Source organism: Falco punctatus, assembly GCF_963210335.1.
Source record: "Falco punctatus genome assembly, chromosome: 1".
Classification (NCBI taxonomy): Eukaryota; Metazoa; Chordata; class Aves; order Falconiformes; family Falconidae; genus Falco; species Falco punctatus.
In genome coordinates this window covers 21,872,281-21,893,112 of record NC_137580.1, presented here as the reverse complement: position 1 = coordinate 21,893,112, position 20,832 = coordinate 21,872,281, and the positions used below count along the sequence as shown (strand labels likewise).

Genomic DNA, 20,832 nt, shown 5'->3' with positions numbered 1-20,832 from the left:
GCCCACCCGCAGCATTATACTGACTATCAATCTGCCAGGGCTGGTGATATGGCCCAGACTTTTCTGATTATCCCACCTGAAAGCAACTGTCCTTGCAGAAAGATCAGAAAAAGCATATGCTGGAGAGATTCAGTTATTGCGCTCAGCCTCCTGCTGAGCCAGTACTCTTTAATTTGGAATTATCAGAAAAGATGCAACTCCAACATGAATTCTTGTCTTTAAAATACTAAAATGAGCAAGAAATCACAGCCTTTAAGTATTCAAGGCATTTTAATGATGGTGAAGGTCAAAGACAAAGTGCAGACTTGTGGAAGTGAGGAGGTGTCAGAGACTAATGTAATTCTTATTTTCACTGAAGTGGACTGAAGCTTAGAGTGGAGAATGCAGATGGGCTGGGCTACTCAGTGCTGCAAGGAGAAGGAAAGACTGCAGTAACACAAAGGACATTCCCAAGCATTGCTCCACCATTTAATTGTATCTCAGAAATCACAGGGATGCTCCTGCCCTTACAGCAGCAATTAGAGAAAACACAGAAAAGGGAAATGTAGCTTTTGGAGAAAAGGGCTTTTAGAGAAAACGGCTTTGTGATATGATGGTGCTGGGACCAGCAATTTCCATTTGATTATCTATCAGCTCCAGCTGAGGGAGAGTGGGGGAAGAGGGAGGCAGGTGACTCCTGAGAGAGTCCACCTGAAAGAAGGCTATAGAAGGGAAGCTGTACCGTAGGGCAAATCCTAGATATAAGAGGAGAGTAGAAAGTAAGTGGCTAATGTGTTTTGTTTTGTTTTGATTTGGTGTTGGGTTATTTTATTTATTTGTTAAGGAGTAAGAGCCTGAGCTTGTCCTGTGATCTTGCAGGGTTTTTTAAATGAAAAATAGAATGTGTGTTTGCAAAAGGTGTTGAAAAAGCCCAGGTTCCTGAGTTGCGCTGTTGCTGGGTGAGTAGATATTGTACTAGCTTATACTACAGCAACAAAACAAAGATTTCAGCAAGTTCATACTACCTGTTTGGGTAATACAGCTCTGTTTGTGTTCAGTTAAAAGGAAACTTTAAAGGTTTTCTATTCTTTCTGTATGGCAATCCCAGACACGGCACAGCCAGGTGTTTCTGTTTTGTTTTTTCTGAATTGCTGATGGCACTGATCCTGGACTTGTGTGGCTGGCAACCAATATAATTTGCAAGTACATGAATTCGGTAATTGTGTAAATTAACTGGTGAATTCTTGAGTCTTTTGCCTTCTAAAATCGAGCAGTGAGATAATATATTGGTAGGAGGGAAAGGGCAAAATTAATTTGCAGAGACTTTCTAGGCTCAAGATGGATCTCTGCAAAGCTTGGGGAAAATAGCTTTCTGTGGCTCTGCTGAGCTCCTGTTTAATTACTTAGCCACATATGACCTTGCACAACTTCTGTAATACAGGGGACTAGGAGATCTTTTGTGATAAACAGAGCCCATAATAACTCTGTTCTCTAATCTCTGTTTCTCTAGATGATGCCACCCTTTCTAAAACTATATATATCCCTGAAGCACCTAATTGAGAAATGGCTTTGTGAGGGGATAAAAACATTTGAGTTGCAGGAAGTAATTACATAGGAACACTGTTAGTTTTCTTTTTACGGTCACATACAAATACTGTTGTCAGAAGGTTCATTTCTAGTTGTGTGTCCTTTGGGTTGGCAGTTGTTATGCGTTTGGTCACTGGAAGGAAACACCTAGGAGGCTGAACAGAGTGGTGTGGCTTAGCTGTAATTTTCATACAATTTAGGAGGTGTAAAACTGTTCTTAATTTTTTTTTTAAGATTAAATATTTTTAAGATTAAGATTTTTAAAATTAAAAGAACTTTTAAAACTCTGAATCCTAGAAGATGCTGTTGTTATTTTCAAGATATCTAGTGGTGTGGACTACTTTGTTTTTAGCTGGGTAAATGTGTGCAGCATTTAGAGGTTTTCTTGCATGCATCTGGGAATCTGCCACGTATGAAAATGTTTCTAGGGACACAGGTGTGCATGGCACCTTAGGAAAGCCTAACAGAGAGTCTGTGTAACTCTGCAAAACGAACCTACACTGTTTGCAGTAACAAATACTAAGAACTGAAGGAATTGGAGTAGTAGTGGTGTGGCATAATGCAGCAGATTAGACGGTGTTGAGAAGTTATTTCATTACAAGTACTGCTTTATGTGGTTCTCTTTGTTTTTGAAAGCACTGTGTAAATAACATGCTTTCTTTTATATTGGTGATGCTGATGTTTTAAACTTGCATTGCAGGGGGTGGCATGAAATGAGTTTTGAGGTGCATGACATTATAGATGTGGACTGTGGTTTGTTGGGGTTTTTTTTGGTTGGGAGCTTTTTATTGTTTGAGGGTTTTTTTTTTGCTTTTTTGGCAGGGTTGTTTTTTTTTTTTTTTGGGGGGGGGGTTGGTGTTAAATATACCTGTAATATGTAGTTCAGGAAAGAAAGAAGATGGTCCAAGTTCTGCCACGTTCTTCTTGAACAACATACAGAGTCTGTGCTAATCCCTCTAGCCATCAGAGCCATTCACACTTCCACCCTTATCATACCTCTAACAGACAAGGAAAACCTGCCCCTAAATCTCACCGTGCCTCTGTGTGTCAGAAGCAGCCTCTCGCCTGCCATGAAAACACAACCCTCTCTGAGCAGCTGGCTGTAGATGCCACTTCAAAATGCATGGCAGGTACTTTGCCATCACTTAAATATCAGCCTCTTAAATATTGTCTCCCTTTGCTATTTTTGCCTTTCAAGTAAAAAAGCTGCTCTGCTTTAAGGGATGAAGACAGGCCCACTGGTTCTTAATTGCTTTCTTCCCCAAGTGACTTGGGAGATTGTTCTCTAACTGGCTGTAATTATCCTTTACTGTAAACTAACCAGAGTACACTCTGATTTCGGCGTTATGTTCATTAGTAAGCATCCCCTTTTGAATGTTAATGTATTCTGGGAATGTCCAGTGTATTAGAACGGACTGATTTGTGTAGCAAGTGTTTGTGAAATACCCTAAGCAACAAATCTGTACTGGGTAACTGCTTTGAAATTAAACCCATGATGTTAAGGATAGAATATCAATCGATGGTCAAGTTGCAGGGTAGATTTATGTGTGAACATAGTCTGAAAGGGAGATAAACTTTTTATTGTCCCCAAAAGAGCACCTGATGGAAAGGTTGGTTCTGAGCCTGTAAAAGACTTCTCCCTGTGGTTGGTGTCTGCAGCATGATCTCTTGTTTGAGGTGAAGAGGGGATTTATCCCATGGGCGGCACTATTGGTAGTTTTGCAATGGAAGTGGGCTACTAATTTAGCACTGGAGAAATGTGAGAAGACTGAAAGTTTCCCTTCATACCTTGACTCAAACATAATCCATAAAAAGATGACATGCTGCACACACCTTTAAAAAAATATTTTAAAGAAGTCTGAATCCTAGCAGATGCTGTCTCTTGTTATTTTCAAGATACTTAGCGGTATGGAGTACTCTGTTTTTAGCTGGGTAAATGTGTGCAGCATATAAAAGTGATGCCGAATGTTTTTAGCAGCTACAGTTCTGCCATCCAGCTCCTAGCCAAGCCCCTGGATCTGGAGTTTTCTGCCATGTCTCCTGTAATGAGTAATGAACCATGGCTGCTCTGCCAAGCACAGGTGGAAAGGTTTGCTAGTAATGTTGTCAATCACTGAATAATAAAGGCGGTAACTTGGGGGTTTTCTGCCCAGTGAGATTATTCCGGTCAAAAGTATGATTTGAATTTCCAAGTAACTTTGTGTGGACACTCTTCTTACAGTAATAGGGGGCTCTTAAAGCAACGTTGAATAATAGACTTCCTTAGTGGAGCAAAAAATGTCAGAAAAAGACACTCTCAAGAATGTGCAGACAGAAAGCTATTGCTGAAAAACTTGTTCCACAATTGCCTTTTCAGTTAATTTCCTCTTGTACACAAGCCTTTTTCAGAGCATTTACCATATATTTCTGGAGAGAGAGCACTTTATCACTGAGCTTGTGCACAGTGCTCAGATCTCGAGACATCGGGCACTTGGACTGCTTGATGCTAGAAATCAGCCCTGATGAGCATTCATACACTTGGTTTGGCTATTAGAATTACCCAAACTGTTCTGATGAGCAAAATTGTTTTAATTGTTTATGAGACTACTGCTTTTCTGGGTATTTTGACACCTTTCTTCATGATCTGGTTGAGGAGGCAGATGAATATAGAAGTTGTAGAAGTGTAAATAAGAATTAAGAAACAAAATAGAAATCCAAGTTTAAAAAGAAAAGGCTTGCTTGTTGCTCGTGAAAGCACTGGGGTATTACAGGAAAAAAACCCACCCTGTAGAATAAAGGCTTGAGAATGTGATGTTGCATGCTTAGGAACTTCAATTAATCTCTGAATATGATGATTCCCACATGTGGAAAACTGCAAGGAAATAACTGTCATGCTACTGAGTTCTGCCTATTCTTTCCAAGTTGCATACATTTTTGAAAATTACTCTGAATAAATCTAATATGATCCCTGGATACTACAACAGACTATGAAAATAAGTTTGAGAGCCCCTGAAGAATAGTTGTGGCCTTTTCACTGCATCAGAGGTTTATGTCATTTGCTGAAGTGTAGGCTATGCTTCCATCCCATCACTGGTAACTTTAAATGCTTGCCTGCTAATGAAAATTATCCTGCTAATTCTTTTAAGTCAAAACATGGCTGCAACTTTTTCAGGCTTTTTTTTTTCCTCTTCCTCTTTTTTTCTCCCCGCCCCCCCCCCCCCCCCCCTAAAAATACAGTGATAGTTATGTGAAATTTAACAAGGAAACCAGCTTCTATTGTTCTGTCTACTTCAGAAATAGTGAAAGAAAGAATACAGAAAATGCCTATAAATGGTATTTTGCATATATATATGCCACATACATGTGTATATCTCTACGCACATAGGGAAAAATTAATGCAATGTAAAACGTGTTGTTACCTAAAAAATCAGATATCTCGGCAGCAAACTTGCTCCAGAAACAGAGATCCTTTTAGTTAAAGAAGGATCTTTGTTATGTGAGGTATAAAAAGTTTCTGTTGTTACCCAGTTGCTCTGAGAAGCCTTTGAGTAGAACCTATGTAACCAAGAGGCAGCCAGTACATTCACTATATGCATTACTGTATGAGGACATCTCTGTGTCGGCGTATACACACATACATGAAAATGCATCTTTGTATGTATGTGGGTAAACAGACTTTTAAGGTAATCTCAGGTTATGGTTTCTGTTTCTTCTAGCTTCACTGTGCACCTTCAGCCTTTACTAGGAAATGGAGCTTGCCAGCTTTTTCAAGCTTTGCCTCTTTTTAAATACCCATTAGCACATACACGTATCTGGGAGGCTGTTCCCCGGTTGTTGCCTTACCTTCACATCGTTGATGTTCATCCTCGTTCCCTCTTTTCCAACAAAGATGTCATCTATGTCAACCAGAATGTACCTATCCAAGGACAGTGTGAGCTTCTTCCCTGACAGGAAAGAGATGGCATCAATAAAGATCAGTTTGTGCAACCAGAAGGTCAGGTTGTTTCCAAAAAGGACTCTCTGAATTCCATCATGGAGCCCCAAGTCTTGGATGACGGTTGCATACAGAGCAGCCTTTGGCAGTGCCACAGGGGGTGGTCTGGAGGTCTGTAGTTCGGTTAAAAGCACAGGTTGATAGGTGGAATGGTTAAACTGGAAAACTGTCCAGTCTTCGCCAGGCAGTGGACCCTTCTCAACCCTTGGTGCTTTGGTAATGCGCAGCAGGGGAGACTGGGGGTTTACCACACAGTCTTTGAGGGCTACATTATTGTAAAGATGTAATGGCAGTCCTTTCAGTTTTGTACTCGGGGAGCTGTTCTCGTTGGCTTTATGAAAACCAATTATACTGACACTGTATTCCACACAGTATTTTTCTAGAAGCTCTCTATTCCATGAGTCCATGGATACGTACTTTAAAATATTCTCATATATAACAATTGTGTATTTTCCTCTTCCATTATCTGTGAGAGGTGGAATATCCCCCTTAGCTGGTGCAATGACCATGTGGTACTGAAATCTGCTGGATTCAAGGATGGCTATGATGTCTTGCCCCAGCTGGGAGTACTGGCTTTCCACAAACAGCAGGACAGTGGGATTTGTTTTAGATGGATCAATTGGCTTGGCTGTTTTGAGCTCCACAGACCTGTACGGTAGAATTTTGAGGTCTTCACACTCTGCTTCTCCGGTGGTTTCCACAAGGGCCATTTCCTGCTTGTAGCCAGTGTAGAGGTAATAGGCAGAAATCACGATACTTGCCAAGCAGAAGGTTGCCAGGAGAATGACCAGTGTTCTGAAACTTCTGCGGAGCTTTACAATTAGATTCATCTTTCGCAGGACTTCCAACCTCTGTTGGACTTGGTGCTTTTCTGGTTCTCTCTTCCTAAAGTGCCATCAGAATAAGGAGATGCAGAGGTGCTGATTCCGCTTCCAGGACGTTCATGTGACCATTGCAGTGCATTTATGAAGCTGCCGGGGAGTTTATAAAGCTGTCAGAGCGGGAAGTCAAAGGATCAGGAAAGCTGGAGTGAAAGAGGTGTTCTCTGAATGCAGCAGCTGCCAGTAATCAATGAAGGGGACTCTTAACATTATCTGCAAGGGGATGCAAAACGAGAGTAAATAAAATAAAATCTGTAAAGCAATTAAAAATGCACGTTAATAAAGGCAGTGACTGATACTGGTAATCTGAGTTAAGAGGGAAGTCTATGAATGGTTCAAGGACCACTCAGTGTCACTTGCTTTCTTAATGTGTTGAGATAAGCTGCATTAAACAGCTCTCCCATATTCTTAGGTTATAAAAATAGTCTAAACATAACTTTTTGAGGACATGCATTTCTTAACTAAAATGGTTCATTGCTATTGCAAATGTGAATGACTAAAGATTGCAGGACCAAATTAGGACAAAGTAAATGTTTGTTAAATTTTGGACCATGTTCCATATCAAACTCAAACTACATAAATATTTTGAAAGGGGCAAAAAAAAATCAGTGTTGGACTGTGAAACTAATGAAGCTGAAGTGAGAGACACAAGAGGACTGTAAGGAAAGATTTGTATGGGTTTCTCTCCAGTTTCCATTCTGTACCTGGAGTGATCAGTGTTTTACAGTCTATTCAAGGACTGTCTAGAATCATAAAGATTTTGCATGGATTTTCCAAGTGAATGAATAGGCTGTTAGAACCGCAGGGTGCAGCTGTGTGTGCCTCTGCCTCTGTCAGGGACTGAAGGGAAGTGGTATGTGCCACAAGGGAGTTGAGCATTGGGTGGGCACATAGGTATGTGCCCTGAGCCATGACAGCTCCAGTTAAATTACAGGGGCTTCGGACTGTCCCTGCTATGCTGTATGACTGAAGTAAGAGGTGCTTAAACCTGACTGCCTGGCCAGCTCTGAAGCCTAATTCATGTTCAACCTAATCCATCATTACCCTTCAGCCTGGTAGCTCAACCTAAATTCATGAGAAATTACCATTGGTAACAATAAGCCATATGACTTGGAGGCAATTAAAACTAACTAAATGAACAGCCCATGCTGCTCTATGGATTTAAATAGGAATTAACATCTTTCTGAATTATTTATATTGTTTACCTCTTGGAACAATGTGAGACTGTAAACAAGGGATGATTTTTGAACTGCAAGGAAGAAACACTCTTTCCAGGCAGATACTTGTCAGCTGATGTGTCCTCCTTCATTAACTTGGATTACACTTGTGAGTTTCATTCTGAAGAGTATTCATTCATCCCAAGCTTTACACCTAAAACTGGAAAATGCTTGTAAGACAGGTATTGAAGAAATTTGTCTAGCAGTATATTTTATGAGTCTGGTATAGTTCTAGGAATTCCTTGATTGTGTCAGTTCAGGATCTTAAAAATAAAAGTGAAACATTTTAATTTGGCTTTAAATGCCTTGTATATCACTCTTCCAGTATTGAAGTACTCCTTTTGGGAGCTTATCAAGAAATGAACAGAACGTTGAAGTAATTGTGAATTAATAGGTCTACTTGCTCATGAGAGGCTTCTTGCTGCTCCCGCAGTTTAGAGAGTGGGAGTTGTTGCTGAGGCTGCTTGTGACTTTGCCAGGTTCAGGTTTTTATCTGCTTTACCCTTCTCAGTTGGAAGCTTGCTAGGGGATTAGTACCCCTGTAGCATGGGCCATTGATGACCTCGCTGTGTCACACAGCACTGGCCAAAGGGTGAGCAAAGGGGGTGGCTTATCCATGGACAGAATTAAACAGAACATTTTTTCTTATTCCTGTTTAGTAATGTCTTATGTAGGAGATAAGAAATAAAAAAAGACATCACCATTCTCGCTAGGAAATAAAATCATCCTGATAACTGTAAGAGTAGTTGTCCCCCTTTGGTGCTTCCCTTGTTTCGCAGTTCTGTCTGCTTGCTGGGATCTCGCTGCTTATTAAATCTCCAATTAAGATTTTATCAAAAGATAAAACTGGATGAAGTGAAGCATCCTCTGTGAGGCGTGTTCCAGTTTCGGTGATGTTGATGAGTCACTCAGCCCGACTGGGGGTTTATCGGATCAGGAGCATTGCTCTCTGTGGGAACGGTAGCCTCGCTGGGTGGGTAATCTGCCCACAAAACAGCTAATTGCAACAAGCCTTAGTTTTGTTAACATGAGCTAGGCAGGTAGCTTGGAAACAACAATTAAAACCCCCTCTTGACTCTGCATCCTCTGCTTGCTTTCAGCACTAGAGGGCAATATTTTCTTGCTTTTTAGCAGACAGCACCTGCTCACCTCGACTCGCAGAGCAGACAGCCCTGCAGGCAGGCAGGCTCCTTCCAGAATGGTCTCAGAAATCCTCAGGGCAGATAAAGCACCTTAATTAAGACTCTTGTGTTTAAAAATAAATAGAAAACGGGACTTCTGCTCTAAGAAATCTGCCATTGAATCACACTGCATACTTATCAAATATCTCAGCTTATACCTGTAGCACAAGGGAGTAGCGTGCATGGAGACCTAAATTTGCACGTTTTTTTCCCCGCTGTTCTGTCCTGATGGATCTCCCAAGCACTGGTATTGCAAGCTGTCAAAAAAACACTCTTTGTGAGCCACATCTCTGCTGCTGCTATGGCTTGTATTACTAAAATATGACAAGCCCCCGACTTTATACTAGCCAAAGCAAAAATATGGTCTTCATCCCAAATCATTTGATACAAATTGGTAAAATATCTTCCAGTTAAAATATTAGTAATCAGATTTAATGTAAACTAGTACACCTGCTGTATGCAGATGTACTAACAAGTGCAAGTATTCATGCTTATCTAGATGTCTAAATACTAGAATTGACAAGGAATTTGAAGTTGCACATGGAAATTTGGCATTGGAGCAGATCTCTTTAGTTTGCACATTGTGTTTGAACTGCTCTGTTGAACTGATTATACTGTTCAGTTAAAAAAAAAGTGTGAAGTAATTAAAGTTTATGAAAATAAATCAGCTATATTAGCCATTAGTGGGACATTTTGCAAGGCATAATTGGAAGTTAAGTGCCATTTGTGCCTTTGAAACTCTTCCCCTTAAAGTTCAACAGCTTTATATTCACTCAGAAATTCAAATATCTTTGGAGTATTTCTGTGCTATATTAATTTGAAAAACATGAAAATAGGCCATATTTCATAATTAGCGTTTCTAATGTAGTTTCATTTGAGAAACCGGTGTTTGAGGTCCTGTGTTCCTATGGTCACTGATGAGCATTTATTGACTCTTCATGGGTAAAGCCCAAAGCTGGGTACATCTGATGGAGGAATCAAGGCTACATTCATCCACGGTTGGTCCCTCAGTAGGTCTTCAATCTTGTGTTCAACTGACTTTCTTGGGGCCTTTCCCCAGAAAGAGAAGAACTTTGCAATATAACTGTTGGGATGCCATAGCTCTCTGCAGGAACCGTAATTTTTCTTTAATTCAGGCAGCTAAAGGAAAATGGAGGTTTAAAAATTGCTGCCTGCTTGCTAAATAATGCTTCCTGCTTCCCCATAAAAATGCATTTGATTGATGATTAAAGCATACTGATTTTGAAGATGATTGATTGGGAGATTAGGGCTCAACTATTTAAAACTGATAGCACAACAGTGAAGAGAAACAGCCTCTTATTAATACCATGTGTTAACATTGCATTAGGAATTAAAGCTGATTCTCTTATGGTTCAGTTCCTATGTGTGGGCCTTCTCAGTGGCTTAGTGATTTAACAAGCATCTTGACCAAATAAGGTGCGACTCATCAGGGGGGAATAGACATTGCAGAAGGCAGCTACGTATTGCAAAGGTAGCTATCAATTGCTAATGAGAGGTGGCTGAAATAATGAAGTTATTGCCTGGGTAAACAGGGAAGACTCCATGAAGAGTGAGAGCTGCTGCCTTCCGTCATCCATCAGGAGAAACAGGTGATAAGCGAGCAGTTTGGTTGTGAGAGCAGGCCAGCAGTGTGTACTTGGTGTGTGGGCTGGCAGCCTGACAAAAGGGCAGGGCCAGCACCACCCCGCAGGACTGTTGTAAGCTCTTCTCCTTTCCTTACCTCTCTTCATAGGTAGGCAAAGGATCTCTGATCTAGTCCTACTTGTGGGAAGCAGAGGTACTGATGTCAAGCAAACAGTTGTGTTGATCTGTCCTACAGACTGAGCTAATAGACTTCACGCCTGCAGCAGGTTACGAGTGTGCTGCCCGTGACAGCACTGAGCAGAGGAGCAGGACACTTGTATTGCTGCAATATGGTAATTTCTAGTCTCCTGCCCGCACCAGAGCGCAAGGCTGTGTGGAACGCTCTACCAATAATTCATCTGGAGGCAGGCCAGAGGTTTCCTCTCATCTTATTCCAGCATAAATCAGAAGTCAGAATGTCTTTTATTTTCTATATATAAAACTTCCCTTTAGGCTAAAAAATTATTGTAAACTCTTTCCTCTTTTCCTTCCTTTCTAAGCTTGTATGACTCCTGCCATTTATTAGCAGCCCAATGATCCATGATACCTACTTGCTACTCCTTACATATGACTGCTCATTCAATACAGAAACAAACAAACTGGTTTGAGTGAAAAATTACTCCCATTGACCATTAGCAAAAGTTCAGGGTTTCTATTCACTGCAGAGAAAAACAGTTTGGTGGTTTTTTTTTTTTTTTTCCCTCAGAAAAGTTTCCAAGAGACCTCTTTACTGAGCTCATGAAACAGGGATACTTCTTGAAAGTAACTTTTTTTCTTTCTCCAGCTTAATAAAGTTGCAATGTGTTTTCTGTTTATAAATGGGGCTTTGCTAATGAGGGTGGTTGACGCCCCCTGTTCATAGTTTACCACAAAGTTTTAGAAAACCCTTTTACCTAGGATAAGGACAGCTTTTCAGCTGATAAAAACTGTTGCAGGTCTTCTAACATTGTTCTAACTCCCTCTTACAACCTCTGAGTGGAGAGGCTGCTCAGCACTTTCAACTCTTCTTGTTTTCAATGCATAATCATCTGTAAGGTAAAACACCAAATTTTCAGTATTTTCAGCAATTTTATTGGTCTATAGTGCACAAATAATCTTGTGTGATTCCAGAAAGCTAAATGATGCCAGAGATTGAGCTCGATAATGAATATAAAGCAAAGTGTACGAAATACCTCAGCTTCTGCACTCAATGAAAGCTGGCACGATCTTAGGCATGAAACAATACTTGGAGGCAAGCTATTTGACCCTTTTGACTTGTATTTTTCTTTGGCTTTAAACTTTTCCAGATGATTTCAGAACTTGGAGCTTTGAAGAAAAAAAGACTCCCTGGTAGAAAGGCAGCTAAAGGCATAATTGGAGATGGGTTTTACGCATGTACATGTAGGCACACCCCCCTGCACCTCTTACTGTGTATATAAGATAGTTGGGAAATGTGGTGTAAAGGTATTTAGGAAGTGTGTAAACTCTTCACTCTTGACAAACTTAACACCATCCAATCACTTCAGACAGATTCATGCAAAGCTAACAGTTTGTTTCACTCCGGGAGCACCAAAGTTTTTTATCATGGTTAGTATTGTCAAGTATGATTTGGAGCATACTAAAAGAGTGGGTTTCTTCCTTTTCAGTGTTTTACTAATCTTTTCCCTACTGAGTAGGGAAATTGTGACTAAAGAAAGCCTTGTAATAATTATTTCTATTCCTTTAATACTTCCAAAGGTATGCAGATAGCCACCACTGACTTATGACAAGACCCACTTTCTTGAACACATATGATAGATGTACTGTCGTAACAGCATGTAAGCAGGCGTATTTTGTTCTCATTAATCCATACATGATCTGAAGTTGCTGACTTGCCAAGTGTTTTTTTCCTTACTGATGCTTTTAGACAGGTAACCATAACCTCTGCTAATGACACTCCCCACGCAGATATTCTACGTGAATCAGTGGGATACTTTCACAAATGTGAACTAATGAGATTATAAGGATTTCTGTAAATCCTCTCTCACAGAATTGTTGCCTCCTTTGATTCTCCAGCCCATGTGTAACACATCATGTTGCTTAACTCCTAGTAGAAATTTATTCTAAGTTTTAACCAGACCACACTTCTGGTGAATGTTGCCTGATGTTCAGCCTCAACACTTCTTTCTTCTGACCCATTAACTTCTAACAGTCCCACAGTTGTTTGGACCACCCAGCAATGCACATAAATATCCCATCTGTGATGTTTCAGTGACATTTCCCCCAAATGTCACAACTTGCCAGTCTCTAACATGCCAGCATTTTTGAACATACATAGCCGTAATATTTCCTCAGAAATCACTGACTGCTGATTTTTCTTGAGTGTCAGGTGGGGAAGCTCCTAGAAATCAGTAATAATCAAAGTACAGTCTTAGGAGGACCAGGCATGAAAGAGAACCTGTTTATATATTTCTTTTTTTCTTGACAGAGTGGCTCTAGTCACCATCACAACAGGTAGGTGTTAACGACTGCATTCACCTTTTGTGTGGCTCTATATGTGGCAAAAATGCTGTGAAGCGGTATCTAACTATACCAATCTATCAAAATAAACATAATATTTTGCTGTCATCAGGCAAAACACCTTACTCAGCTATATGGCCAGACTTAATAATAATAAAAAAAGTATTTTCTCAGTGCTGTTTCCAATAAATATGTCCATCTTGCCTGAGTGACGGTAATAAGATCTATTGCTTTTCACCAGTAACTCATAAAAAAAAAAATCACAAAAGTTAAATAGCATTATCCTTGGGTACAGGCCTGACTCTTTTTCAAGGCCATCTGGCAGACCCGTGCCTGAGCTGGAAGCAACAGCCATTTGCTCTTGCATAATGTCCTTCAGTGGATAGGTGTCTTTGCTAACCTCGTAAGATCTGTAGAAAACCGAACTACCAAGGATGAAATGAAAGTTTTGAGAGATGATCTCAATGTCAGCAGCTTACTGCCCAAGCCATGATGACAGAGACAAAATGTCATGGAAGAAAGTTGTGGCTGAAAACACAGCAGAGATTGCCATGGTACAAAGTTGTGTGTGACCTACAGGATTGAGTCCTTAGAGTTGCTTTGCTTTCCCAGTGGGATTAATGGAGAGTGCAGGTGTAATGAACATCCTATGATTGCCTCAGTCCTTTTGAATGAAGCCAGTGAATAAAAGCAGGCTTCACATGTTTTCCTGAGGCAGCCTGCAAAACATTCCTCATGACTTGATGCAACAAATCTTCTGATCTTGCTTGGTTAATGGCTCTTCATCACTTTTCAATTCATAGTTTAATGCTTCAATGGAAGCCAATTTGAATTCATTTAACTTTTCAAATAAAACTTTTGTGAGATGCCGTATCAGATGTTTTATTACAGTCCATCTATTCTGTTACTGTTTTCTACTTTTATAAGGCTGTCAATTAGCTATCCAGTTTCAACAGAATGATTTGTGTTGTGAATTCAGTTGAGAGACAACATTTGTGCAATATAATGGCTGCCTAACTAGAATTGCTTAAAGTCAATCAATGCAATAGTCAAACTCTGTACATCTTGTCTGATCATATATAAAAGCTGAGGCGTAAAAAAATTTAAAAAATCTTTTTATAGTTCTATTAGCATCTAAATAACTGCAGATTTTCTGTATCTATTTTGAGAACATACCAAGGATTACAGATTTGCTGGATAGCTATTGAAACTTTACTTTTTGAAGGCTTCTTGCACAAAAAAAAGTTTTAAAACTCTCTTTTTAATGAAAAGGCCTTGGAATATTCCAGGCTCCTGAATAGCTTATTAAAAGATAAACTCTTTGGTCTTAAACACTTTTTAATATTTTTTTTTTTGGTAGTACTTGATGGTTTCCCGCACTTTGTGTTTTTTATTGCTTTCATGTGTCTTAAAAATGTTTGCCACCATACAACAAAATTAAAATATCTCCATCTTTAAATCAATGACAATATATTTCACTGAATAACGTGTTTTGTGGTGTCTGTATCCTGTCACAGGGACTAGCTGTGAGAAAGTCTGATGTGGTCACATCTGTGCTAGGAATTAAAAGGAGGCTACTAACTTATTTCAGAGAGACTACTGCTGTCACATAGTAATGATCTATTACTACTGCAAAGGAAGTCTATTTAAACCCAGATAACAAAGACTTTGTACGTAAATCCTTAGAGCAGCGTGTTTACCACATGCAATTTAAACAGAGGTTTATTCTGAGTTTACTCAAGCCAGGTTGCAACCAGCCAGAGAACGTTTTCAGGCTCTGGGTACGTTGACTCATTAGAAAAGCTACCGTATATTTATTCTTTAAGTAAATTCTACTGGAGTCCTCTCTCCTCATCTTCATCCTTGTTGGCTGAAGGCTTTGGTTATCATTGGGAAGGATTTGGTAGAAAAATTAGTAGAATATGTAGTGGGTGAGTTCGGTCCCAGCAACCTCTGATTAGAGTAGGGGTGTGGACTAGAGCATCACCTAAGCTATCAGTGCTGGTGGCAACGTGGCAGGTCTTAACCAGCAAATAGTGGTAATGGCTTTCAAGCAAAGTAGGGCAAGCAGAGAGGATGAAGCCAGGGTGACCCTCCACATGCCTTAGCATGTGTGTGTGCACATCTTGGACTTACAGCGTTGTTCTAAAGCAGAAAATTCAGTCACTTCCACCTTGCTCATAAAATACTTGCATTTATCACTGCTTTATTACATGACGGTTTGGGGGCAGAAAGTTAAGGTTATAATATCTCTCCTGTCTGTTTTTTATATATATTTAAATTGCTTAAGTTAGAGGCTTAGACCTAGACTAGGTTCCAGCAGTTCTTCAGAAAATTCTGGGTCTCATTACCAGTTCTTTAAAACTGGGAATGTTAGGTTTTTTGCGGGAAACAGTTATGGCTGCACATACTACCGTTCTCAGGAAAACTAATTTAGACAGAGAAACCTCATCATGTACTGAAAATACTACAATACCCAACAGACTCTATTTCACTTTAATGCATTTAAGTATTGCAGACACAATAGTCCAAGGAAGTTTTATGAAAGATAGTAATAAAAATTCAACCTCTTTTTATCCTGAAATGGTTGCATGTGTATTGTTTGCCTATCAAGAGGAAAAATGCCAAGTGGTGAGAGGATAAGGTAGGGAGCTCAAACTTCGATTTCTGTCTCTTTCTGTCACCAACATCATTTATTGTCCTCTGGAAGCCACAGACACACTCTTTTTTTTCAGTACTTCAGTTTTCCTGTCTGTGGTGTAGGAATAATATCCTTTTCTACCTTTACACAGGCATTAGCTGTAAAATGTTTTAAGATCTAAACACAAACAGTGCATTTAAGAAAGCCAGTGCAAAATTCATACTTTTATGTGCAGTCAAATGTATTTGCAGTGTTTGCTTCCTTTGTCATCTTATTCTTCATACCCTGGTTAAATTTCTTTGTGTTTATTTCTGCCACTATTTTATAGGGTTTCTCTGAGAGAAGCCACTTTGTCAGTCAAGAGAAAAGATCTCTTTTGAGATTTCTGGTGTGTCATCTGTGACCTATAGATACTGTTTTTCTTTTGGTTCAGAATATAAACAAATGTGTTCTTTCAAAAGATCTATTCTTTGTTTTGTCTAGATAAAGTTCAATTTAGAAATGTCACTAGTAGGATAGTAGGATAGGGGTCCTACTTGGGAATTCAAGGGATTTTTATTTTTTTTGTTGAGTCACGCTAAGCTCAGAGACTGGAACTAGAACTAATACCATTAGAGTTGTGTGATAGAATAGCAAGGCTTTGATTAACCTGTTGTTTTCATGAAAAATCTGTTTATTGAACTACTGAGGCATTAACTTATTTTTGAAAGCGGTGTGTGTGGAATAATAATAAAAAAACCCCCAACAGTTGTCAAAATCTTTCTGAACGTATTGCCCCTGCACCAGGCTGGAATTAGTTATGTTTCTTTACGTTCCTCTCCCCTTCTGTGGACTGCGTGTAAAATTAAACTGTGTTTTCCAATGTGCATCTCCAGGATGCATCTTGGAAGAGGAAATCTAGCCTGGCTTTGTGGTTTATGGAAGGAGCTTACAAACGAACAAAATGTTGTCTCATTAGTTGACACAATGATACACTGTAATCCATAAAGTTCTGGCAGATTTTTCATTTTCTGCCCAAACATAAGTATTTTCTATGGAAGATAACATCTTTTCAGAGGTACTTCAGTTAAAAATCTGAATAGGCAGAATGACTGCTGGTGATTCTTGTGGGCATGTGAGCTTGCTCCAAAGCTGATGAAGACTTAGTCTTATGGGGGTCTGAGAGCATCAAGTGTTTTGAGGCATGCACTGCTTGCTTTGCTTGTCATGCGGGCAGTACATACCGCAGAGGTCTCTTGATCTTTAATTGTGATTTCTCAGGTACAAATTAGAGTAACATGCACTGCTGCAGATAATTTAGAAATAGAAAGGTATGGGGAAGCAAGTCTTGGCTGATGTTGTGTTAGAAGATGATGTTCCAAAATCACTGCTTTCCAGTCACTAATGAGAGAGATCTCAAGGAGGAGGAATGGTTGCTCTACCAGTTCAAAACAAACCTGGACCCTCATCTGCTAACAGACTTACTGGCTTGTAGAGTGCCCTGTGCAGGAGGAGACTGCACGCCATGTGTGCAAACATGGTTCCACCCTTAACAGTGCAGTCGTATGTCAGTAGAACAGTGAAACCATTTAAAATGTCACAACAAATACAGTCTACTGACTAGTAATGAATAAAAATGCCCTAGTCCATTATACCAGCTGTTTGGGTAGATAGAGAGTAGGTAGCCTGGCACAAGCATCAAGGCAGATGGCTCTGCTTTGTTTAAATTAAAAAACAAACAAACAACAACAAAAAAAACCCAACCCAAAACAACAACAACAAAAAAAACCCCTAAACAAAACTATGGGAACTTTAAAATGAAAGGTGACCAGTAAGTGTAACTCAGGTATCTTACCCAGAAGCCTAGACGCTACTGTACTTTTACTCTCATTTCCAAAAATTTCTGTCTGAATCACTGACCACTTGCCCTCCCCTCTGGTGGTTTAGGGGGTGATAAATACCTCTGTAAGAGAGAATAAATTCAAAGAATACACCGAGGCTCTGGAACTCGAGCCCTGCCCCTCTCCTTGCAAAGTATGGTCCCATGCAAAAGGAAAGGATGTTGGATAAAACATCCCCTGAAACTAGAACATAGAGGTGGGTGCATATTTCATGACAGACTGTTTTAACTTTCCAAACAGTTGCCTCTTTTATGGCCAGCAGCTACTATTAATTATTTATCAGAACACTTATTTATACACTAAAAGCTAAATGCAATCCTTTCAGTGGAAGTCTGGCAGAATGCGGGTTGAAATAAGTAGTTGTGGATAGTCCTTCAGGAGGATATGTTTCATGCACAGTTCTGCTCAGGAAAGAGCCCGTTCACATTATTCTGTCTGCTGTGTGTCTGATAATAATATATACATATGGGAGATTAAAGCCCAACCATTAGTAAAATCTCTATAGCTGCAGATGCATTGGTCCTGAGCATTAGCTGTAGGTGTGTTTCTCTGTGCTCTTGCGGGCTGTGACAGGATGGCAGATGTTCCTCTCATCCCATGGCTACGTAAGAACTAACTGAAGTTGCAAGATTGTCCTAGCAGAAATTCTGCAACAGCAGCCTTGGGTGTAAAAGCATGCACTCTCTAAGTTTAGCTGTACCATGGTCTGGGACAAAGGCATTAGCAGTTGGATGTGTGCAGATTTTAAACTGCTGTCTGAGTTGTACTGTCTGTTTTGGGGCTATGCTGTGGAATACCTTGTCTTAGTGTGTTTTCAGGGAGGAAAGAAGCTTGCATGGGTAGCCTCCATGTGACGTGAAGAAGCAAAGAGAGCAAAGTCTTTACTAGGTCATGAAAAGCAAACCAGAGAATACAGCAGGCTTTCCTTTGGCCAAACAAAGCCAGCCAAGTACCGTTACTTCATCAGCTTCCAACGAAGAAGAGGGATCCCCTTTCTTTTTGCTTCTGTTTTTCCTGAAAGAAGCCCACCCTGCCCTGGCTTCTACTAGTGTGTTTGCTCTGGCTCTGCAAAACCCATCCTTACAGCAGAGGAGGGAGGATTAATTGGCTCCACTTGCCTGCACTTGGGGAGGGCAGTTGTGACCCTTCCTGTAGCCAGAGGGAAGGAAATAGTTTTAAATACTTCTCTCTGCTCCTTTCAGAATTGAGTTTAAATCACCTCGTCACAATAAATTACTTCTGGTGCCAATGTGTTTTCTTTATCAAGTACTGACATGGTTTCCACACTGTGTTGCTGTTCCCATGTGATTCTGGTGGCATTACTATTTAGATAAAATACTACTAGCTTTCTATAGCAACTGTTAATTTTAGAAGATCTGTGATTTCATTGTAATTATTACTGACAGTAGTTGTAAAATGGTTTAGATTGACGTGCATAGATTTAATTTTCTTCAAGACCTGATTTCTTTCTTTTTGATAGCTCAAACAATTTTTCTAATTTAAATGTTGACATAGGTGGAAAATAAATTCTGTATTTCTATCTAGCACTCTTCTGCATAGCGGCTTATGCTTCATGAGGGGCATTGCATTAACATCTCAATAGGAAAAGTGGATTTGTTGCTGTCACATGAGCACTTTCCAGCCTTTCTCAAAATGTGAGACAGGACACATTAATGCTCCAAGCAGTTTCCATCACAGAGACCCTCCTCCCATTGTCCAGCCCCTCAACCTGCTCTAATGGTCCTCAACTGCATCCTAGGCCTGAGAATAAGCGATCTGCTAAACTACTACTTTACACGGTACTCCTTAATCCTTGCAAATGATTTCAAACCCAGGCTTCCCTCACCTTGGAAAGTGTGGAGAGCCCTTGGCACATTTTAAGCTCAGTTCCCTGTTCCTGAAATGACTCCACAGGCTGGGGAAATTGCAGCTTTCTGCACAACTCTGAGTAATCTTTTCCTTCAGCCACCCAGGCCCCAGCTTGAAATGCTTTGCTACTCTTAGCCCAGGGTTTGCTTTGTTTGGAAAAGCCAGTTTTGCAGGTATGGAACACAGTTTTTTGGATGCACCTAAGAAGCTGAAGCATTATGAAAGCTTTGTAGAGCAAACACTTGATAGAAGCAAACATCAGTGTATACATGCAGTTGAAGCTCAGCCAGCTCTATGGTCATACAGGCAGTCACATCAAAATTGTTTGTGGGCTAAATCAGAAAGATTTGGAACATAAATTATCTTTTTTTTTTTGTAAGAGATCATGATATTCTTTCCTTTATTGCTTGTAGAAAAATAAAATGAGAAACATTTTTTTTCTGGTGGCATAAGGTTAAATGTGTTTTTTTGTTTAACTGAAAACTCAGTCAAAACTACTACAAACTCATCAGCATTTTCCTTGATCAATATTGCCCTGGGTTTGCAATATGTGGTCATGTTTTCCTTAAAGTATCTCATCATACCTCTGAGAATTCCTGTACTGTAAGCCTTAAAATATATATATCTTAGCATATTTTTCTCCCACTCATAGTGAATGATAGCTAAACTCTAGAGAAGCTCATGATTCCCTGCATGCTGCTACATCATCTAAGTTTGATTAGTGCCATTACAAAGAGCAATATAGCAGATATCACAACATTTAAACATCCATAAAGTTTTAATAGAACTTCCAGAACTTTATAGTGTGAGCTAACAGGGTGTTTAGATGGCAATAGAATTATATGTGAGGGCATATATATGTGTGTGTGTGTGCAAGTGGTCAGTCACTCAAGTATCCTGCTGTGTGCTTAGATCTAAACCTTTTGATTTACTCCCGATATAATGGAAAGTTAGAGGAGCATTTCTCCGGCCTCACAGAAAATAGTGGTGTAAACAAGATATCAACATACTCCTGCTTTCATTTCTGAGGCTTTCAGACATTAGGCATTTATGAATAATAAAAAAAAAAAAGTCATGTTCTGAGGAAATGGCACAAAACCTAATATATAATCTTAAACTTCTGCACAGAGCAATGCCATTAGGAACATAGAATCTAATTGAGGAGATCGTATTATTTGGATTTATAAGATTCAGAAGAAAACTGGAAGCCGAGAATTTCCTTCATTAAATGCAACTTGGCATTCCTTCCTCCCCACCATCCCGTCGTCCCCCCTCCCCCACCTTTTTCAGAGCAACATTTCAGAACGCAAGTCAGACAGCGCAGCTTGGCTGATGGTAAATGTGCGTGCTCAAAGTATATAGATGCGATGGGGCAAGACAGGGAAGCACCTGGCAACGTTGCCAACTATCTAAACTTTATCAACACGGAGATTCTACTGTTCTTCCACAAGCTGAACAACTTACAGCAGGAGGATCATAATGAAAAACTACTGAAGAAATGG

The 20,832-nt window shown here is 39.9% G+C and overlaps 1 protein-coding gene across 5 annotated transcripts in view; it reads right to left on the bottom strand.

The window, feature by feature from the left end:
- The window catches only part of LOC308058201 (bifunctional heparan sulfate N-deacetylase/N-sulfotransferase 4), a 161,941-nt gene that overhangs the window by 84,405 nt on the left and 56,704 nt on the right, over positions 1-20,832 (bottom strand). For 4 of the 5 annotated variants that reach the window (XM_080373612.1, XM_080373616.1, XM_080373613.1 and 1 more), the window contains one exon: positions 5,389-6,633. In XM_080373612.1, the coding sequence (XP_080229738.1) occupies positions 5,389-6,369 (981 nt within the window). In that variant the 5' untranslated portion in view covers positions 6,370-6,633. Of the gene's footprint in view, positions 1-5,388; positions 6,634-7,625; positions 7,798-20,832 lie in introns of all 5 variants that reach the window. The other variant, XM_080373614.1, reaches the window with a different exon arrangement.